Raw genomic sequence first — 23,791 nt, 5'->3', positions numbered from 1 at the left:
ACAAGCAGTTGGGCCTAAAAGCTACGCAGAGGTTAGGAACAAAGAGTAGGAGCAAGTTAAAAGTAAGATAGATATATATATATATATATATATATATATATATATATATATATATATATATTTTAAAGTAGGATCCTCTCCTGGGGAGTATATGGCAGCTGACAGTCTAGAACTTTTTCTGCAAAAGGCCAAATAGTAAATAGTTTAGACTGTAGACTATGGGGTCCTTGTCACTTTTCTGCCATTGTAGAGCAAAAGCAACCATAGACAATACACAAATAAATGAGTTTGCTCATCTATACTAATAAAAAAGAAACGTGCAAATTGACCATCCTTCTGCTATGCCCACCAGCCAATCAGTAGTGAGTATGCAAATTAACCCAATAAAGATGGAGGCAGCTATGGAGTTGGAGCAAGCAGGAGGTTTGGGTTTCCCCAGGTGATGGAGGAAGCCAAGCTTCCAGCCCGCCCTGGCTGCCACTCAAAGAGGGGTGGGGGTTTGGCCAGCCTGCAAACAGCCATCAGCCCCTCACCTAGGCTGGCCAGGCACCCCAGTGGGAACCCCCACCCTGAAGGGGGTATTGCCAGTCTGAGAACAGCCCTCTGAAGGGTCCTGAGTTCAATTCTAGTCAAGGGCACATGCCTAGGATGCAGGCTCAATCCCCAGTAGGAAGCATGCAAGAAGCAGCCCATCAATGATTCTCTCTCATCATTGATGTTCCTATCTCCCTCTCCCATCCTCTCTGAAATAAATAAATTTAATAAACAAATACTTGTTGAAAAAGTGTTAAAAAAAAAAAGTGAGACTTAAAATAATATAGAAATTGGGGCTGCTCAAAATTTGCAACTATTGGGTGGGTTGTGCATTTTCAGGAATATCCTATAAATACAGAATCTATTTTGCACCTTAAGAATATATAATCATCCAATTTGGAAACCACATCTTTCATGAATGTCCTTTGATTACCCTTTGGTAGAAAGCTTGCTTGCTGTGGTATATTACAATGTGCAAAGCTTTAATGAACTTTAAAATAGGTCTCCTCATAAGTCCTTGAACTTTGTGACCTAAATTAAAACTCTGGATCATAATTTTTAATTGGTAAAATATTCATAGTAGTTTATTAAAATTATTAAGCACTTTAATATCAATACAGGTATATCTTTATTAACTTTTTACATTTTTTAAAGAAGCTGTTTTCTGGTCCATTGATGTCAGAAGACCCCAAATATAGTTTGGGGATCTCTCAAATTCAGGAGAAACTTAAAGGCCTAAAGAAAATTACTTGTAGACATTTTTCTATGGTGCCTTTTTCTGGTGGCACTGCTATGAACCTTTTCTAACATCTGGTTCCAATCAACACTGAGAAATAGAAATTCAGCTTTGGAGGGCAATGAAACAGAGAAATTCAGAACTCTTAATTTACAAAGAAACCCCTAGTTCAATGCCTAATTCTTTTTTTAAATATCAAATACAATCCCATTAAAATCAATTCAAGAAATGCTATATTTAGAAAAATATCGCCCAACCAGCATGACTCCTTGTTTGAGCATGGATCTATGAACTAAAAAAGAGGGCATAGGTCAAGGCACATGGGTGTGGACTCCATCCCCAGTAGGGGGCGTGAAGGAGTCAGCCTATCAGTGATTCTCGTTGTTTCTCTCTTCTCTCTCTCTCTCTTCTCTCTCTCTCTCTCTCTCTCTCTCTCTCTCTCTCTCTCTCTCTCTCTCTCTCTCTCGTTTCCTGCTCCATTCCCAGTAAGGGGGAGTGCAAAAGGTAGCTGATCAATGACTCTTTTTCATCATTGATGTTTCTATCTCTTTCACCCCCTTCCTTCCTCTCTCTGAAATAAATAAAAATATTTTTTAAATTTTTTATGGAAATGGATAGTGGTAATAGTTGCACAACATTGTGAATGTACAAAGTGCCAATGAATTGTATACTTGAAAAGGGTTAAAATGGTAAATCATATGTGTATCTTATTACAGTAAAAATACATTAAAAGATTCATAACTTTTCAAACTTTTGTGGGTACTATGAGACAGAGAGAGACAGGCAGAGAGAACAGTAATTTCTCAATGCAAGGAAGGGAAATGAGTTTCACGTCAGTAATTTTAAGGGTGAGGTAGGAAAAGCCAGGTCACCTGGTCCACTTTCTAAAATCAAAACTAAGTAAAGATCCAAAATAACTATCAGGTCAATATGAGCCAATAAAACTTGTCCCCTTTTCTATTTCTAATTTGTGCTTGAGTTAAAAGAGCATCTTCCACTTTACTGCTTCTCCAGTTTTTTGGGTTTGTTTGGGGTTTTTTTGGTTGTTTTTTCTTAATTTATTTATTTTTTATTTATTTTTTTAGAGAGGGAGATTGATTTGTTGTCCCACTATTTTATGCATTAATTGATTGGTTCTTTTTAAATTTTGTTATTTTTATTGATTTCAGAGAGGAAGGGAGAGGGAGAGAGAGAAACATCAATGATGAGCATGGATCAGCTGCCTCCTGCACGCCCTCTACTGGGGATGGAGCCCGCAACCTGGCATGTGCCCTTGACAGGAATCCAACCTGGGGTCCTTCAGTCTGTAGGCTGACGCTCTATCCACTGAGCCAAACCGGCTAGGACAATTAGTTGATTCTTGTGTGTGCCGACCAGAGATTGAACCCGAAACCCTGGCGTATGGGGACCATGCTCTAATCCAGTTGAGCGACCCAGCCAGCATTCAAGTTTTCATTTTATTTTATTTTAAAATATATTTTATTGAATTTACAGAGAGGAAGAGAGAGGGATAGAGAGTTAGATACATCGATGAGAGAGAATCATCAATCAGCTGCCTCTTGCACACCCCCTACTGGGGATGTGCCCGCAACCACTGAGCCAAACCGGTTTCGGCTCGTTTTCGTTTTAAATATAAACAACCTATAAAGTGCTTATTGTGTTTACTTTTATCATCTTCAATATTCCAACGCACACAAACTTTTTTTAGCACTGTCTCAGAACAAAAACTCGTTTTTCTCTGAGATACTACATCTCTAAACGGGACTGCCAATGGCTTGTCCGGTGCATATAGAAATGAACTTTGTTAATTTTGAACAAAGTGCCTTCACCCCTCACTTCCTGGGACCTAGGACCGAGGGCGGCTCTCGGGAGTTTCCCAACAACACCCCATTCCATAAGGGTTTTCTCACCCTCTGTAAACGGGCATAGGTCTATTATTCTCCGGGCGGGCTCCATAGGATTCTGGGAGTTGGGGGAGGGGCTTAAGGGACAAAAAAATTAAATGTTGGCGACAGACGGGCAGCGGATAGGTTTACGATTATCAGCCAGTTGCTGAGCGATTTCTCAAACCTTTCGACCAGTTCCCTCACTTGTCTCACTCGGTAAGCTCGCGTTCTTTCCCTTCCACGCCCCGCCCCTCCACTGCCCCATTAGCCAATCATCGGGCTGGTGCTTGCCAGTCCTGGCCAATCCCGAACCCGCTTCCTCTGAGCGGGAAAAGCTCAGAAACTGCGAGAGAACGAGGTCGGCTAACCGCCGGCTCTCAGCCTTGTCTCTGGGGGGTGGAAGGTAGCGGGCCCTAGAGGCAGTTGCCCATTGGCTAGGCTGCGGGCCAATGAAGGGGGTGCAAAGCGGGGGGCGGGCCTGGGCGGTTCGGTGCGGGGTCGCGAGGAGGGGGTGGGCAATATAACGGCCTCTCCCCCCCACCCTCCTTCCCCGCTCCTAGCCCCCCACCCACGGACCCGCTCCAGGCAGCGCCCGGGGCGGCGGCAGCGGCGGGGTGCGGGCTGAGGGAGCCGGGCCTCGACGCCCCCCTCACCCCGGTGCCCCAGGAGCTGTACCGAGTCCCGGAGGAGCTGAGGGTCCCATGGAGGTGAGAGGCGGACACCCCTGGCAGCTCCCTCACCCTCCAGGCCTAAGGGAGGGACTTGAGGTAACCGGTGGGGACGGTCAGGGTCTGGGTGGCGACCGGACTTGGAGGATGGCGACCGTGAGAAGAGGCTGAGGAGAAGGCGGTCCCTAGACGCCTTTCTCTGAGGAGGTCGCCTGAGGGCAGGTCGCTTTTGAAGAGCCTCGACGGGGCGCCCCGGCCGCGCCGCGGGAAGGGGCTGAGGGCGCGGCGACAGGTCGGGCGGGGGTCGTGGGGTTCGCGGCGCGGCTGACAGGACTGGCCGGGAGGCGGCGACGCCCGGGCTGCCGTGCGGCCTCCACGGCGGGCGGCGGGCGGCGGCGGCGCTGAGGCGATGGCCGGCGGTGTAGGCCAGCGAGGGCGGGCGGCTGCCGCGCCGCGGAGGCTAGAGGGCTGGGAGGGGATCCCAGGGACGCGAGCCTGGGGCCCCAAGTTAGCGTCCTCGTCGGGGATTCGGAATTGAGTTAGGCTGTTGGGGGAACGGCCGAGGTGAAGAGTGATGCCATTTCCGCCGTGGCTTCGCCCCGCGTAATGTCTCTCTCCGGTTTCCTGTTCCTGCTCGTGCAGCCCAAGGTGGCGTTCCGCGGAGGCGCGAATCGCTGCTGGAACCTCAGTGCCGACCCCAGCGGCAGACTAACGGATGTGTTCGGCGGCGTGATGTCCGGCTCTTCTTCCTTCTATGATTGCTACAAAGCGCAGGTGCATTAACCCGCTCTGCCCTGTGTTAGACGGTTTAGGTATTCGAACCAGATTCATTGACCTGAGCCGAGTCATAGGGGTGTTTTTAAATCGCTCCAAGTTTAAGACCAGAAAGCCACGACAACATTTCACAGAATACATACTTTGCTTTGAAAACAAGTTAAGGAATACGATTTTTAACTGATTGTTGTTTTCGTCCTGTCTTCAATGGTGTCAGAAATGTACGAAAATACGTATTTACTTAGTAAGACCTTAAAAATACTTTTTTCCCCCCTTCAAGCATTTATTGTAAATCCGTACAAACATACTTTTGATGATTTAAAGATGAAACTTTTGTCACTTCTCTATTCTCTGGCTTCAACAGTGTCTTTCAATACTACCTTTTACCTCGCCTAAAACATTTAAATTTTGTTAGTCATATTAAATTGGTCTTAGGATAATAATGTAAGTCATTTTCATTTGAAATTATTTAACCAGGACACCAATGTTGATATTGTTGTACTTTGAATTATAACAATATCCTGAAATAAATTATTTAATCTACATATAGCCTTACCAAGTGTTATGCCTACTATACAGATTGAGAAACTGAGGCTCAGAAAGCTTAATTTGTGTCCACAGTGACAAAGCCCAAGTGGAACCCAGGTCTTTTCACTGCCAAGACCAGCATTTCACTGCTCTCTATAATGTTGACATCATTACTAAAATGTACTTGAATTTATTTTTAGTATATCAATAACATAAACAGTAAATTTTGCAGTTACCTGGATCTAATTAATATGCCAGCCCCAAGTATTTGCACATTTAATTTCTGTAAATGTTTTAACTGAAAGAGATCCATATATTTAAAGTATAATTATGTTTGAATTCACCACATTACTTTAGTTGCTTGTTTTATCCTGTAATATAAAATTTTAATCAATCTTTATTTTTTAATCATTTATTTATTTATTTATTTTTACATATTTTATTGATTTTTTTGCCCCCCTCCCTCCCTCCCACACATCTCCTCCCTCCCTAAAATTTTAATCAATCTTTAAAATATTTAACTTTTCTAATACTCAAAACTTATTTTAAAATATGAAATGTACTTGAAAGAATTCCCAAAATATATTTGGTTTCCAGTACTCTTTACCTCATTTGATATTTGAATATGAAAACGCTCTTTTGTTTAAGCAATAATTTAAAAATTATGGACAGCCCTGGCCCATATGATCAGTGATTAGAGCAACCCCCTGTGCACCATAAGTTCTCAGGTTTTTGGGTTCTACTGTTTGCTTCCCAGTCAAGGGCATGTACCTAGGTTGCAGGTTTGATCCCTACCCCTTGTGCTAGAGACAACCAATTGATGTGTATCTCACTTCATGTCTCTTGCCCTCCCCCCTTCCTTTCACTCTCTGTATCAATGGAAAAATATCCTCCGTTAAAGGATTAAAAAACAAGATGGACAATAACTTATGGCACTTTGGATTCTTCACACCTAAAAAAGAGTTAAGGTGGGCCTATGAGAAAAACTTCAGAACTAAAGGAGTAAAGTTATGAAAGGTTCTAAAGATAAAAGTTACTAACATCTAGAAAGATAGTTTTAGTGGCACTCTTAGCAAAATGGTTGTAAAATATTTGAGATTTTTTTTTTTTTTTAGATTCTTGATGGATAATTTGAAAGTATTTTCATATTTTATTAAAGTATAAAAACAATTTAGGAATACGGGAATACTTTATGTCTTCTCTTTTTATGTATTTTTTTTTCAAATAGGTTTTTATTGATTTTAGAGAGAGAGAGGAAGGGAGAAAGGAGAGAGACAGAAAAATGATGAGAGAACCATTAATTGACCTCCTGTACAAGCCTGGTGACCCCTGGGTTCAGGGGACATGCCCAACCATCTGAGCCAAACTGGCCAGAGTAATCTACATTTTGATTAAAAGAATAAAAGCAGCCCTGGTTGCCCTAGCCCAGTGGTAGGCAAACTCATTAGTCAACAGAGCAGCAAACCGCGGCTTACTGCATGTGACTCTCGAGCCACAGTTTGCCAACCACTGCCCTAGCCAGTTGCTCAGTGATTAGACCATCCACCTTAGGACTGAAGAGTCACGGGTTTGATTTCCAGTCAAGGGCAGTACCTCAGTTGCAGGTTTCCCAGTAAGGGTGCATGGAGGATACAACCAATCAATGTTTCTTTTTCCCTCCCACACTCTAGAAATCAATGGGGGAAATATCCTAAAATATATCCTTGGGTGAGGATTTAAAAAGGAATAAAAGCAATTAGAAAATAATTTTAGTCAGGATTATATTCTTCTGTATTTATAAAAGTACAAGTGGGACAAAAGTAGGTTTACAGTTGTTTGTATGAAAAACAATATAATAATAAATAATAATACAAGAATAAACTCTGTGTTTCACATACTTACAACGGTAAACCTACATTTGCTCCAGCTTGTATAAAAAAAATAATTTCTACTGTGTTATATCTGAGATATATACTGTCATTATATCTCAGGTTTTATTAGTTCCTTATTTAGAGAGTTAAAAATTGTGAATCTATACTTTCAGACTTCTTTAAAGAAGCATTTTCTAGAAAAAAATGCATCTAAGTGTTTAATCTTTGCCCTAGCCAGTTTGCTCAGTGGATAGAGCCTTGGCCTGTGGACCAAAAGGTCCCAGGTTTGATTCCGGTCAAGGACATGTACCTCGGTTGCAGGCTCCCCTGGGCTCATGCAGGAGACAATTATTTCTCTTGTCTTTTCCTCTCCCACTTCTTCTAATCAATGGAAAAATATCCTTGGGTGAGGGTTAATATATGTTTAATCTTTTATTATTATACTTGGAGCCCGTTTGCAAGAAGATTCCTGCAAGCGGCCACGCATGACACTGCCCCGCCCTGCCTGCGCTTTCCCTCTGGCAGCTGCCTTGCTTTCTGCTTTTCCTCCCTCTTTCTTCAGTCTTCATTCCTCCCTCCCTCAGTGTATGCAAATTAACTGCCAGCTTTGTTGGGTTAATTTGCATTCTTGCTCTGATTGGATGTGGGCGTAGCAAAGGTACGGTCAAATAGCATTTTTCTCTTTTATTAGTGTAGATTCATTCTATAATACTATTTCAAATATTTTAAATTATTTTTACTGCTCAATCGTTTTTGGAAGGAGATAGGATTTTAAATCATTAACATCTTAAAATTCAAACTTTCACTTTATTTACTCAGAGTTCATTATAGAACTGTTCATGCAAAAAAAGAAAAATTAAGTGCCATTTTTCTCCTAATTGAAGTAATATCTTTAAATTTTCTGAAGAGATTATAATGTTTTATATATCATTTTATAATATATCTTAGAAATAAAAATGAGACTGAAAATTAAAGATACTGTTTTAAAATGCCCTAGAGACCTAGAGCTAGTTAGCTCAATGGGTAGAGCATCGGTCTGTGGACTGAAGGGTCCTGGGTTCAATTCCATGTTCAGGAGGCAACAAATTGATGTGTGTTTCTCACATCAATGTTTCTCTGTCTCTTTCTCTAAACCTCCCTTCCACTCTCTAAAAATCACTGGGAAAATATCTTTGGGTGAGATTAACCAAAAATAAAATAAAAAAAGAAAATTGCCCTAGAATAGGAATAAGAAGGCCTTGAGTTTAGGTTTTAGTTTTGTCACCTTGGGCACAGTAACTTGTAGCCTGTTTTCTCATTTTTCTATTTTAATAGAATACCCATGTCTCTGGGTTGACTGAATATAAGAATGAATATGAAATTTGTTTGAAATTCTATATAAATGTACATTAACTTTTTTAAAAAGATTGGGAACATTAACACTTTTATAAGTGATATGTGAAATATAACATTGCTAGTGTCCACATTATGTTCAACAAATTAAAACTATAATAATTACAGGTATTTTAGACTAGGTATAAGCAACAAGTACCTCCAGGGATCAGATTAGATCTGCCAAGTGCCTGTTTTTTGTTTAAAAAACAACATTTTTTGGAATACAGCTGTGTGCATTTGTCTTCATGTTGTTATGTTGTTTATTGTTGTTTCCTTTGTTCTTTCCTTTTTTTTTTTTTCTTTTCTTTTTGGTAATCCAGATATTGTTTTTCCCCATTGATTTTTAGAGAGAATAGGAGGGGGAAAGAGACAGACAGACAGCCCTGGGATTGTACCTGCAATCCATGTACCTGCCCTTTACCAGGAATTGAACCTGTGAACCAGCCAGGGCTATCTATAGTTGCTTAAGGAGACCTTATCAGTCAGCAAACCCTAGTATATATTATTTGGTTCTTTTTTTTTTTTTTTTTTTAATATATTTTATTGAATTTTTACAGAGAGAAAGGGAGAAGGATAGAGAGCTAGAAACATCGATGAGAGAGAGACATCGATCAGCTGCCTCTTGCACACCCCCTACTGGGGATATGCCCGCAACCAATGTACATGCCCTTGACCGGAATCGAACCCGGGACCTTTCAGTCCGCAGACTGACGCTCTATCCACTGAGCCAAACCGGTTTCGGCTGGTTCTTTTTTTTCTTATCTGGCTCTTTACAGAAAAAAATTTGCCAATCCCTGGTATAAAGTAAGCTTAAATGGCTAAATCTAGATTTGATTTTGTCTCTCAACTCTTACGCATGTATTATTTCCTCCTATTTCTTATTTACCACTAATATTCTGTAATAAATATAGTTTAAAATGGCTGATACATAAGCATTTCTTTAAAATTTCAGAGTGAAGACAATGTTGACCTAAGGCAAACCTATAATCCACTTTCTTCATCAACTGAATATGCAAGTTCTGTAGATTCTTCAATTTTCTATGCACCATGGTCTACTTATGGAGATGATATTAAGCTGCCTTCTAATTCTCAGATTAATGTAAAGAACAGGTAAATTAATTAATTGTATTTTTCAGGCTAAATTAAGTGTTTTTAAGTTTGATTACATGGGAACCCAATTGTATTAGCTCTGTTCCCTATATCAGCATTTTAATTTTATCTTATTAATTTTTGTTATGACATAATTTTGTGTTTATCAAACTTTTAGGAAACCCTAAACTGGGCAGTTATCTTATACTAGAGGCCCAGAGCATGAAATTCCTGCACAGGGTGAGGGAGGGGGTGTCCCTCAGCCCAGCCTGCACCTTCTCCAATCTGGGACCCCTTGAGCGATATCCAACTGCCCATTTAGGCCCGATCCAGCCAGGACTGGGCCTAAACAGGCAGTTGGACCTCCCTCTCACAATCCAGGGCTGGCTCCCAACTGCCTGCCTGACTCTGCCTGATTGCCCCTAATCGCTTCTGCCTGCCAGCCTGATCACCCCTAACCACTCCACTGCCAGCCTGATTGATGTCTAACTGCTCCCAAGTTGGCCCAATAGCCCCTAACTACCCTCCCCTGTCAGCCTGGTCACCCCTAACTGCCCTCCCTGCTGGCCTGGTCACCCCTAACTGACCTCCCCTGCAGTTCTGGCCCCCCAACTGCCCTCTCCTGCAGACCTTGTCCCACCAATTGCCCTCTCCTGCTGGCCTGGTCTCTAACTGCCCTTCCCTGCAGGCCTGGGTCCCCCCAATTACCCTCCCCTGCAGGCCTGGTCCCCCAAAACTGCCCTCCCCTGCAGGCCTGATCCCCTCAACTGCCCTCCCCTGCTGGCCTCATCTCCCCAACTGCCCTCCCCTGCTGGCCTAGTCTCCCCAACTGCCCTCCCTTGCTGGCCTAGTCTCCCCTGCAGGCCTGGCTCCCCCCAACTGTCCTCCCTGCAGGCCTGATCCCCCCCCCCCCAAAGGCCTTCCCCTGCATGCCTGGGTCCCTCCCAATTGTCCTCCCCTGCAGGCCTGGTCCCCCCAAACTGCCCTACCCTGCACACTGGGTCTCCCCCGCAACTGCCCTCCCTTGCTGACCTGATCTCCCACAACTTCCCTCCCCTGCCAGCCATCTTGTGGCAGCCATCTTGTGTCCACATGGGGGTGGCCATCTTGTGTCTTGGAGTGACAGTCAATTTGCATATCACTCTTTTATTAGATAGGATAATAAAAGCCCAGCAAACCATATCAGCAGCATGACCACACAGCCTATCACTATGAGGTGCACTGACCACCTCTTGGTCCCTTTCCCCAGCAGGCTCCCATTGCCCTGTGGTGAATAGGGAACTGGAGTGGGTTGCGAGGGTGGGGGTGTTGGTGATGGGGGACTGGTGAGTGAGTGGAACAGCCAACCTCTTGATCCCTCCCCCTGGCCAGCAGGCTCCAATCGCTTGATGGCGAATGGTGACCTCGGGGGTGGGTGGCAGATTCTCATCATTGTAGTTTCTGTCTCTCTCTCCCTCTCCCTTCCTCTCTGAAATCAGTAAAAACATTTTTAAAATGTTTTTTTTATTGATTTGAGACAGAGAAGAAGGGAGAAGGATAGAGATATAGAAACATCAATGAGAAATATAATCCATTTGCTGCCTCCTCACTCCTACTGGGGATTAAGTCCTGACTGGGAATCAAACCAGTGACCTCTAATACACTTTTCTTTTAATATATTTTTATTTCAGGAAGGAAGGGAGAGGGAGAAAGAGAAACATCAATGATGAGAAAGTATCATTGATCAGCGCCTCCTACACACTCCCTACTGGGGATCAAGCCCGCAACCTGGGCATATGCCCTAATCAGAATCAAACCAGGGGACCCCTCAATCTGCAGACTGACGTTCTTTCCACTGAGCCAAACTGGCTAGGGCTAATACAAGTTTCTTAATATCTCAAATGATCATTCAACAGCTAAATGATTACTAGTACTTGCCCATCTTATGTTATGAAGATCAATGAAATGTTTTGAGTGTTATGCAAATATAAGGTATTTTTATTTTTAAAATGCCCTAACACTATTAAATGTTAGAAACGAAATATGAGAAAACAAGAAGTTACAATTTAAAAAAATGTATTACTTCTAGGAACAAATTACCCAAAATCCATAAAGGGTAAAAAGGCACCAATTTTTCTTCTACTTATGGTTTTTACATTTTGTATTATTTAAACAGTGTTAGTCACCAGGTAGCATTTCAGATATGTGGAAGTCTAGTCACCTCTTTGGCAAGGATTCAGAGATAGTCTCCAATTCTGTTATATTTAAGGGACAACTGCAATAGTGCTGTGTTATCTAGGATGACCATATCACATTTTACTTTATATTCCAATATAAAGAGACACAAAAATCAAGCAACAGGTTCACATGGCTTTCAAATTGCAAATGAAAAGTCTGAGTAAGTGTTGGTGGGAGGATGTATAATAGGATCGAATATGCTTTCAGGAGCAGCCATAGTACAGTACCAAGCATCATAAGTCAGAGATTTGTATTTTGGTAACCTAAAATGAATTGTGTTTTGGAGAAATAAGAGGTAAGTATACATTGTGACTAGACATAGGATTTGAAATGAAGGAGAAGTATTTATGTAATATAGTAAGCTAAAGTGGAAATTATTCTTGAGTTGTTCCTTTATTTGAAATTATGGTATAGATTCAATCCAAATATTTTATAGAAAATAATGGTAAGATAAATCTAGAAATAGAAATCAATATATTATATTTCAGTGTGAGTAACATTTGTTGTGTAATATTTACTTCTTAGGATTCAAACAGAAAGAAATGACTATGGCAGTGAAACAGACTTATATGGACTTGTATCTAACATTTTAGAAGAACAAGATAAGTCACAGCCATATTTTGCTGATGGGTTAGTATGTCATATAAACTACACATTGTATAGTGAGCTTTCAAATTTACATACAGGATGGTACAAAAGTAGATTTACAGTTGCAAGTACACAAAACATGGTTTATTCTTGCTATTATTATTGTATTGTTTTCCTTGCTATTGTTTTGTTTTCTTGCTATTATTTTGTTTTCTTGCTATTATTATTGTATTGCAAACAACTATAAACTTGTACACTAAATTATCCTATTAACTATTATTTTTAGTTAATAGAGGATCATCTAAGAGTACACATCTTTATATATATATATATTTTTTTAATTGATTTTTCACAGAGAGCAAGGGAGTGGGATAGAGAGCTAGAAACATCGATGAGAGAGATACAAAGAGATACATCGACCAGCTGCCTCCTGCACAACCCCGACCGGGGATGTGCCCGCAACCAAGGTACATGCCCTTGACTAGAATCGAACCTGGGACCTTTCAGTCCACAGACCGATGCTCTATCCATTGAACCAAACCAGTTTTGGCAGAGTAGACATCTTAATTCAAATACTTGTTTTTAGGAGTCAATTTTGCTGAGATCATTGCATACAATTAAAAGTTTCAATCTAAGGTTTAATTTGCTATTAAGAACTTTCATTTGGAAAATTATTCTTGCATAATTCAAAGCTATTTCCCTTGAGTTCACAAGCTAAGGTGTAGCTTAAAGAGTATAAATTCCAAAGGGGGAGAGAGAGAGAGAGAGTGTGTGTGTGTGTGTGTGTGTGTGTGTGTGTGTGTATCCCAAAGAATAAAACTAGCATTTCTCCTGTGCAGAAATGCATATGGATTTTATTCATTTGGTAAAATTTTTTTAAATATACATTGTTTTATTTGGGTATGGAAACCATATTACCCAAATGCTTTATTTCATTACTAGGGAAATATGCAGCACATATGTAAACAAATAAAATATTTTAATTTCAATAATAGTTTCAACAAAACACATCCTTTTTCATTGAAAAATTGTGGTCAATGATACTTTTTGTATTATGTAATAACTCTAATTAAAGGAAAAACAACTTTGTTTTCTATTTACTATAGATAAAATATTATATAAGACTATGCAGTCATCAGCCTCAGGCCTTAGTTAATGCTTGTTAGAAAAGACATATTAAGATTAAAATACATATTTATATAGCACATTTCAAGCAATAGAGAATTGTTTGAATGTAACGGTAGCATACAAGACAAAGTTGAAAACGATTAGAGAATGGGGAGGTGGGCGAGATAAATGTTTTTGAGAATCTTTCCTACCTTTTCCACTAAGGACATAAAATCTTTTAAAGTCTAAATTGTAATTAAATATATTTACTTGTTCTAGGACCTGCTCCTCCAATTTAAAGTCAGTTTGGCCAGTGAACACAAGCAGATTTGCAGATCACCATGACCTGTTAACAGAAACAAAAAGGCCAATAGATCCAGCCATCTCTCAGCAAGCTTTTTATACTGGTGAATCTGTGTCAGCAGTGGAAAAGCAATACCTTCATAATAGTAATATCACACCACAACAAAAAATAGATGAACTTTATCATGGATTTACTGGTTTAGACCTTGAAGAACAATGGATGTACCCCTCACGAAGTGATCATTCTAATTGTTACAATAGTCAGGCAAATGATACAGCTAAGACAACATTCCAAGAATATCCATTTGTCAAAAACTGTTTTACACCACAAGCTGGCCTCTCTGAGGTCATGAAAGAATCAGGAGCTGATACTTACCCTTATGGAAGAGATAAAATGTGTGTTAAAAGTCTTGAAGCACCATTACAGCAGAAAAGGGCAGAGATATTTCTTTCCCAGTTTAATAGATACAATGAGAGTGCAGATTATTGTAGATACGCAGAATATGCTCATCCTAATAAGGCTAAACTTACTAAGTGTTCGAATTTTACTGTCCAAGATAGTAAAAAATTAGCCAATGGCACACCTGAAACACCAACTGTAGAAGCAGACAGCTACACCAAGTTATTTCAGGTTAAACCAGCAAATCAGAAGAAAATGGAAGAAACAATAACTGACCAGCAGAATTTCACATTTCCAAAAACTACTCCACACCTGACAGAAAAACAGTTTGCAAAGGAAGCAACATTCACTGCTGATTTTGGCTTAAAATCAGAATATGGACTAAAACCTCATACAGTTTGTCCAGCTAATAATGATTTCGCTAATGTCACAGAAAAGCAACAGTTTGCTAAAGCTGACCCCCCAAATTCTGAGTATTTTAAATCAGTGACTTTATTGTCAAACTCAGCAACATCTTCAGGAGGTATCAACTTAAATAGGCCAACTTGGATGAATGTCCACACAAAAAGTAATACTCCTATTCCTTATCGAAATCAAGGTAACTTGATGAAATTAAATAGTCATTTAAATGCAGCTTCAAAAGGTTCTAACCATTCTTCAGATTTCCCCCAACTATCATCCACAAATTTAACTCCAAATAGCAATTTGTTTCAGAAGTATTGCCAAGAAAACTCTTCAGCATTTTCTAGTTTTGATTTCAATTATAATGGTGCAGAAAGAATTCAATCTGTCAATCACATGGAAGGACTGACAAAGACTGCAGAAGAAAATCTCTTTGAATTGGTTACAGATAAAAAAATAAAGCAGCCAAACGGATTTTGTGATAATTACTCAGTTCAGCAGTTTGGGATCATTGAAAATGTAAACAAACATAATTTTCAAACTAAGCCTCAGAGTGGACATTATGATCCTGAGGAAGGTGCAAAGCATTTAGATGGATTATCTCAAAATACATATCAAGATCTGTTGGAGGCACAGAGTCATTTTAATAGCCACAGACAGGGAAGTGGAGATAACAATATTAATATCCGTATAAATCGCACACAGGCGTCATGCTTTTCTAATTATATGATGGGAGATTTAAGACATAATCAGAGTTTTCAACAACTTGGTTCAAATGGGTTTCCCCTAAGGTCCACCCACCCGTTTGGCCATTCCGTTGTTCCACTCTTGGATTCCTATGATTTGTTTTCTTATGATGAGTTAAGCCATTTATACCCTTATTTTAATGATATGATGTATGGTGATAATTCCTTTTCTGGTTTTGTGCCAACTTTTGGATTTCAAAGACCAATTAAAACCCGTAGTGGACCAGCCAGTGAACTTCATATTCGTCTGGAAGAATGCTATGAACAATGGAGAGCATTAGAAAAGGAGAGAAAAAAGGTAACACAAAGCTATCCAGTTAGGAGTAACTTGGTATGGCCCCTACATCTTTTATCTTAGTGTGCTTTGAGTACTTGCTTTATTTCTAAGCTGAATTCTTCTCTAATGGCAATATTTGTTAAGTCCATGACTATAAGGAATTAAGTGATTTAAAGACAAAAAGCTGAGTGGGAGGAATGGAGACATCTGTAATAGTGACACCAATAAAAATAAAGCTTAAAATAAATATGTAAAGAATAAAAAACTAAAAAAGTTTGGGGTTAAACAGAATTGTTACTTATGTAAAGCTTATTTTGCCAGTGAAGTAGACTTTTTCCTTAATGGGTTTAAAGTTAATTTCTTTTAATTTTGAAAGTATTAAACTGTTGGAGTGTCCAGGTATTTTATTTGTATTAAGTATGACAGAAAAATACTGTGGTTTATATTTGTTGCCTTTTGATACCAAAACAGTTACTTAAAGCAGCAATTTTCAATTTATGCTTAGGCCTAAGAAAAATATTACCATTGAATCATATTTGGAAAATTCATCATCTAAAAATTACATAATTTTTTACAGACTGAATTGGCCCTTGCCAAGAATTATCCAGGAAAAAAAGTATCCAGTACTAACAATACTCCAATTCCAAGGCTGACTTCCAACCCATCTAGAGTTGATCGCTTAATTGTGGATGAACTTCGAGAACAAGCCAGGGTAAGTTATAAAAACTTCCAATAGTAGACTTTTAAATTGCTTGATAAATTCTTATAACATTTCAGTAAGAATTCTAAAGGATTTTTAAATCACACTTATGTGTAACTCTCTGACGTATATTCTTTTCCATGTTTGGTCCTAGAACTGATTAATATTTAGGAAAGGAAAAATAGCCCCACTCAATTATTTAAAGCTAGGTTTAAAACTTAAATGGTTCCTCTTCAAACCGAAATTGGCAATGGAGTTAACAGAAAGAACTATTTCAGTGGAAAAATATTGATTTTACCTAGCTTTCAGCCTAGGTCAGTTGAGATTCTTTTATCAAATTTGTAAATTTGGCCCTAGCCGGTTTGCCTCAGTGGATAGAGTACCGGCCTTTGGACTGCAGGGTCCCAGGTTCAATTCTGGTCAAGAGCACATACCCAGGTTGTGGGCTCGATCCCCAGTGGGGGGCGTGCAGAAGGCAGCCAATCAATGATTCTCTCTCATCACTTATGTTTCTATATCTCCCCTTTCCTTCCTCTCTGAAATCAATAAAAATATATTTTTAAATTCGGACAATGGAATTTATCAATGTGTATACTGACATGGATTATAGCTAGATGTTATGTTAATAAAAACTTCAGTCTTATATTTTCTTAATACCATTCCAAGTTAAAACTCCTTTTTCTCAGTAATATATTTCTCAGCAATAAATCAAAGGATTCAAACTGTGGTTAAGAAATATACTTTTACCAGCTATTTAAAAATATTTTTTAATTGATTTCAAAGAAGAAGGGAGAGGGAGAGATAGAAACATCAATAATGAAAGTCCCCCACTGGGGACTGAGCCCGTTGACCAGAATGGAACTCAGGACCCTTCAATCCACAGGCTGACGCTCCATCCACTAAGCTAAACCAGCTAGGGCTTACCAGCTTTGATAATATGTCACATTAAGTTAGAAGGTTATGTTTATAGTTGCCATAATTTTTTTTTATCTATATTTAGCAACATTAGATCAATAATACATAAAGGGAAAAATATTTTCACATGTACTATTTTCTAATATGCTAGTTTGTAGAATTCTGAAAAGTTTTTAAGAGTTTATTAAAAATCACCAGTGCAAATTTACATTTATCACTTATTCAAAATGAGTGTCTTACTTAAAAAATATGTAATTGCCCTAGCTGGTTTGACTCAGTGGATAGAATGTCAGCCTGCAGACTGAAGTTTGATTCCAATTAAGGGCATGTACCTTGGTTGCAGGCACATCCCCAGAAGGAGGTGTGCAAGAGGCAGCTGATGGATGTTTCTCTCTCATCGATGTTTTTAGCTCTCCCTCTCCCCTTCCTCTCTGTAAATAAATAAATAAATAAATAAATAAATATAAAAAATATGTAATTGAAAGTTCATTGAAATTTTTATATTGGGATTTTTTTCTGTTGTTATCCCTTCAAGGATCTAGCTGGTTGTACAATTGGGAGGAAAATATTTAGTACCTGTATACTTTTTCTATGGACCTAAACTGGCATAAACCTATTTCAAAGAAACTTGGTATGAATGTGAGAGTAGAGGCTTTGATTTAGGTGCCTTCAGCTTCTTGAGAGGTATTTTACTACTATTTCCAGTCACTGAACATCAAGTGCTTATGTGAATTTTAAATATTTTTTAAATTGATTGATTTTTGGAAAGAGGAAGGGAGAGAAACATCGACTGGCTGCCTCCTGCTTGCCCCTCACCGGAATCAAACCTGTAACCCTGGGCTTGTGCCCTGACTGGAAAATGAACCTGTAATCCTTCGATGTAAAGGACAATACCCAACAAACTGAGCCACACTGGCCAGGGCAGTTTTAAATCATTTAGTTAACAAGGGCAGTTATTCAAAAAGTTCTCTTTCCTCATACCTTCCAAGGTTAGAATTTGGGAAACAAGTTAGGAATATGAAACATACTCCCCTTACTGATCTAATATACCAGTGCCCTTTTAAAAGGTTAATTAACCAGAAGATTGAGAAATTTCCTAATTTTTCTTAGCAGTTCTGATAAGATTTTATTATTTCAATATAATTTAAGTCAACATTTTCTGGATTATTGATTCTTTAAAACTGCCACTAGCTCAGTACCATTATCTAAATGTTTCTGTTTTCCAAAAGAACACTGGAGGCCCATAAAGGACTTGTTGAAGTGAGGATTGATCAGTCTAGGATTTCTCCCTTTTAGTTTATTTTTCCCCCCTTTAGATGACAGTATCTCTTTTATTTTATTTTATTTTTAGAAGATAGGATCCATCTTTTTTATTTTATTATTTTATTTTATTGATTTTTTACAGAGAGGAAGAGAGAGGGATAGAGCAGCGTTTTTCAACCGCTGTTCCGCGGCACACTAGTGTGCCGCGAGATGTTGCCTGGTGTGCCGTAGGTGCAGACAAGACAAGAATTTTATAATTTTTCACTATTTTGTTTACTTAATATTTCATAATAAAGTAATTATAAAATACTTTCTTTGTGTTTATTTGATTCCTATTCAAGAGAATTACTTTATATATAGTCAATATAGGCACAGAGTTAAATTTTTTAACATTTTCTAATGGTGGTGTGCCTCGTGATTTTTTTCATGAAACAAGTGTGCCTTTGCCCAAAAAAGGTTGAAAAACACTGGGATAGAGAGTTAGAAACATCGATGAGAGAGAATCATCGATCAACTGCCTTTGCACACCCCCTACTGGGGGTGTGCCCGCAACCAAGGTACATGCCCTTGACCGGAATCGAATCCGGGACCTTTCAGTCCACAAGCCGACGCTCTATCCACTGAGCCAAACCGGTCTCAGCTAGATGACAGTACCTCTTTAAAAACACTAGTTGCCAAAAACAGTGTTGGATCTTGTATTTGCACTTCCTGTTAATGATATGGGAATGTTAGGTTTGAATTTCCCATTGTTGTGTATTCCCATTAACTGATTACCTAAAAAGCTTTTAGAATTAATAAATACAAGTAGGCACAAAAGACAGACTTTCCATCTTTGCTAACCCCAATATGGTGTCAGGATATAATAAGCATTCAGTTATTTATTGAATAAATATTATTACTCTCATTTCTATTCTGTTTTTTTGAAGATTCGTTTTTAAGTTAATGACAGGGCAATGTGGTTCTGTGCCTTATCAAAATTTAAAATCTTTCCCCAGGTTGTAACTTTACTAGGCAAGATGGAACGTCTTCGAAGCTCTCCCCTTCATGCCAATATCTCTACTGCTCTTGATAGACACTTGGAGTCTATTCACATTGTACAGTCACGTAGAAAAGATGAAATTGTTAATGCTTCAAATCGTCAAAAGCAAGGAGTCCCTAGATGCCAAGATGACAGAGGTACAAATATTAATGCATATTACTTTGATAAGGCAATGAGATTGTTTGAATGATAATAAAATCATATTCTAAGGTCAAAGGTCAGAATTCTAAGATTTCACTTATCTAAAGAATAAATTGGTAAAGGTGCCCACATAATCTCCAAAAGTACCTTGATCTGTTTTGTTAGTTTGTTAATTATAATTCCATCAAAGTCTATGTTCTATCAAAAGCATAGTCATCATACAAGTCAGAATAAAGTGTCAACACTTTCAAGTATTAAGAACTTTGGTTAACTTAGTCAGTACCTACCCTTCTTTTATAAAAATCACTAGAGGCCTGGTGCATGAAATTCATGCACAGGTAGGGTCCCAGAGCCTGGCCAGCGATCAGGGCCGATCAGGGCCTGCCTTTGTTCTGCACCGCACCCTAGTGGTCAGCACACGTCATAGCAAGCAATCAAACTCCCAGTCTCCTGGTCAAACTCCGAGGGGACACTTTGCATATTAGTCTTTAATATATATAGATGATGTTTGATCATGTAGTTACAGCACTGGGCTTTAAGAGGTAATGGAAACTTAAATGGTATCTAATGTCAACTGACTGTAAATGTTTCTTTTACAGATGTTTTTGCCCTTGCTGCAGCAATTAAAGAGATGTGTGTCGCTACTCGGAAGGCACGCACTACTCTGTGGTGTGCACTGCAGATGACCTTGCCTAAAACAGCCAATACAACTGGCCAAACAGATGTGGAGAAGGCTTTACAAGATATAGTAAACTGTGAAGATAAAGTTCATGAAAACATAAATAGTAGCAATCAAATGAATCAGAGAGGTGACACAAACAAACATTAAGGAAATCCCAGCAGAAATAAAAAGCTGATAAGTAAATATATCAAGACATGCTCAACAATTATAATGAACTTGTCAAACTTGAAAATTTCAATGCATTTTTTCAGACTTAGAGTTTAATACCTTAATGAAGTATACCTTCAATTTATAAATCTATTTGGAATGAATCAAATATAGTTTAAAGTGAACTCAAAGGGAAAGTTGACTACTCAGAATTCTGAGTAGTTGAAGATAAGTTTAAGTAAATATTTCCTAACAGCTAAAATATTGCTTAAACCTATTCTGCAGTGCAGGTAAATGCAAATGTGAAATTCTTCTAGAAGATAAGTTTCATTTAGGTCTGCCTTAGTAAGTATAATTCCAAATAATGAATCTAAATGACTGTAACCCAATTATGGCTACAGTCTAGTAACCAAGACTAGTTTTGATTGTGATTTAAAAGTGTTTTCCTTACAAAACTGGATAATACCTAGGAAACAGAGGAAAACAAGAATGAACCCAATATTCATGTAAAATTTTAATATTTAAACTACTACCATATTTATAATTTGAAATCTTAGTACCTAAGTATATGGAGGGAAATGCATCTGATTCTCCTAAATTAGTGGATAAAAGTGCCAGTGTAAAAACCATGCAAGTTACTGAATATAAAATCTGTTCAAATCATTTGTGTATATTAAGATTTAATTATACTATCAATTATTAAATATTTCCAATTTTAAAGTACATTGAATTGAAACAAAACATTTCCTTTACCTGGATCTTTTAGATTTGATGCACAGTAACTAAAATAATGACTATTGTTTTAATACCCTTAGTTGCTGCCTTTTATGAGGGTATCACGAAGTTTTAAAAAATGTATTTTTTTAAGGTTAGCCTTTAACTAGTTTAGTTTGCAATTGGTTAGTGTATATTTTGTGTAGTTGTGTTTATTAGTTTGCTTCTGTATTTTTTAAGAGCTCTTGAAAGCTTGGCTTTTGCTGTTTCTCATCACTTAATATCTTTGTATGGAACCCAAGTAATTTATTCATTAATATGAAATGTTGATATTATGTGACTCAGATCTTGGGTTTTAACATTTCTAGCATGAGTTAAACTATGATATAATGTACTGATGAAATTTAATTGAACTATCCTTGACTAGGAACACTGATGTTTTAAATGTTCGTGTTTTTCCTAGTTTTAGAAATCCTGGTATAAAAAGAGTGTAATCACACCACATAAATTTTCTTTAGATGATGTGCGGAAGAAACTGATTGAGAGAATTCAGGAGTAACTGTGGGGAGAAACATTTTGATCACTGATATGCCTTAGAACTACCAAATTAATTACATTGAAGGTAGTCAAATAAAATAGATCACCCACCACAGTCACTGCATAGAAAGTGGTTAAGTTTGACATAAGACATGTTGGATGTTATAATAACAAATATTGTACTAATTTAGTCTCTCAGGAAAATAAATTATTTTGTTGAAAATATTTGGTTTTATTTTTTACATTTGTATCAGTTTCTAATTTGCAGAGTCACTCACGTCAGAAAACCAAATTTCATTTAATTGATAAAAACTGGTGCTACACTGTCAAATTACAGTGGGGAGGATAGGGAGATATGGGGGAGATAAGAGATCAACCGAAGGACTTGTATGCATGCATATATTATAAGCAAAACCAGTGGCTGAAAAACTCTGGGGGGAGAAGGGGAGGGCATGTATGGGTGTGGGGGGGGGGGGCAATGGAAAGATTTGTACACATATAATACCTCAATAAAAATAGTCAAAATTAAATAAAAAATAATAAAAACCGGTGCTAAATTTTCAATTTCATTACAATTAACACAGAAGTAAAAATGTTGGTAGATAAATCAATACCATTCAGATACCTTTGCATTTAATCTTATCTCCTTCAAGATGAAACTTCTGCCCCCACTTTATGCTGATCCAGGCAAACTAGGGTAAAAATTCTGAGGAAGCTTTGACATGACAGTGGTCAAAATGAAATATTAGTCCATTAACAAAAACCAAACAAAAATTCTTTGAAATTTCGTTTATCATGTCAACCTGAAGATAATTCTCAAATTAGTTGGTTGTCCCTTTCTAATGGATGGCTCTTATGTATTGTACTTCTGAATTAACAACCTATGAAAACCTTATAAACTTAATATCACACAAGACTTGTAGTGAAACTGATAAAACTGATGCTCCCATCATTTCTAACACAAAAGAATTTGGCATGTACTCAATTAAAAAAAAAAAAATAGAAAAAGCAACATAGAAGCATGGAACAGACTGTCGAACCTCAGGGAATGTGGGGAAGAGTAGGTGAGTGGGAAGAGATCAACCAAAGATCTTGTATGCATAAGTGCATAACCCATGGACACAGACAATAGAGTGGTGAAAGCTTGGGGTAACAGACAGGCTAGAAGAGGTCAATGAGGGAAAAGGTGGGACATATGAATATTTTAAACAATAAATATTTTTAAAAAATAGAAAATGCACTTTTTATAAAGGTGGTTGAAAACTACCTTGAATTATATCAGTATTCTTCCCATTTGAATGGGAATTAATATTATGATTGAAATCCCAATGTGGCTTTAAAGTATCAATCATACCATGTGATATTGTTTAAAAGTTGTCCTTTGCAATAATAAACATTTTAGATGTAAAGATTTATTAGCTCTTGAGTTAAATGAATAAACTTAAAGCCTAATGAACTAAAAAAAAGCTTAATTAGCTGACCTTTTTTTTCTGTTGAAACATTAGTTCAAGTGTACACTTAACATACATTGAGCCAAAAGAAATTAACGGGCTCCAAAAATTGCCAGGCCTGGGCTCTATTCAAAAACCATGGAAGCTTCTGCTTAACTCCACACAAAGAACCCAAAGAGCAACATGCCATAGTCTAAATGGGCTTGTGCCATACCACTTTAAAAGAGTAGATAGCAAACGATAAAAAGACTGGCCATGCAGCCAAACACCACTGATCATAGACACCAAACTAATACATAACATCCCAGAAGAAAGAATTAACTGCTCTTATAGCAGATTGAAACAAGTACCCTTCAGGGGTCCATGGATATAACCCAACACTGCTCCAGAGACCCAATCAAGGTGAGAATCAACCAAAAGTAAGGATTTACTAAATTAAAATATACAATCTGTAGACACAGGCTATTGCTACTGCCACATAAAGCTCTAAGATTACAACAGTACTTCAAAGCCAATTTACTGACTTCCCCAATATACAAGGTAATCTTTCTGATCTCCCAATTCTCAACCTCACAGATAGGAAAACTGAGGCAGAGAATTTATGGATTTCAGGAAGTTCTACTTGTAGAAGAAGTTCTTAGGGCCAAGCACAAGGTAAAATTCAGCACATTCCTAAGCACAGCATTCATCTCCAAAGGTAGCTGAAAAGAATCAGAATAAGTC

General features: G+C 38.3%; 1 protein-coding gene across 1 annotated transcript; it reads left to right on the top strand.

The window, feature by feature from the left end:
* Nucleotides 1–3,857: 3,857 nt before the first annotated feature.
* MEIOC (meiosis specific with coiled-coil domain) lies at nt 3,858–20,381 on the top strand (the record flags this gene model as incomplete). Its single annotated transcript, XM_084863816.1, has 8 exons — nt 3,858–3,923; nt 4,467–4,598; nt 9,303–9,460; nt 12,182–12,286; nt 13,631–15,500; nt 16,057–16,191; nt 19,353–19,533; nt 20,137–20,381. 8 exons carry the CDS (start codon nt 3,858–3,860, stop codon nt 20,364–20,366), a joined length of 2,877 nt encoding a protein of 958 aa, XP_084719942.1. The 3' UTR covers nt 20,367–20,381.
* Nucleotides 20,382–23,791: the final 3,410 nt, after the last annotated feature.

Source organism: Pipistrellus hanaki (assembly GCF_964339955.1).
Source record: "Pipistrellus hanaki genome assembly, chromosome: 16".
In the NCBI taxonomy this organism is placed as follows: Eukaryota; Metazoa; Chordata; class Mammalia; order Chiroptera; family Vespertilionidae; genus Pipistrellus; species Pipistrellus hanaki.
This window is presented reverse-complemented; position numbering and strand designations above follow the sequence as displayed.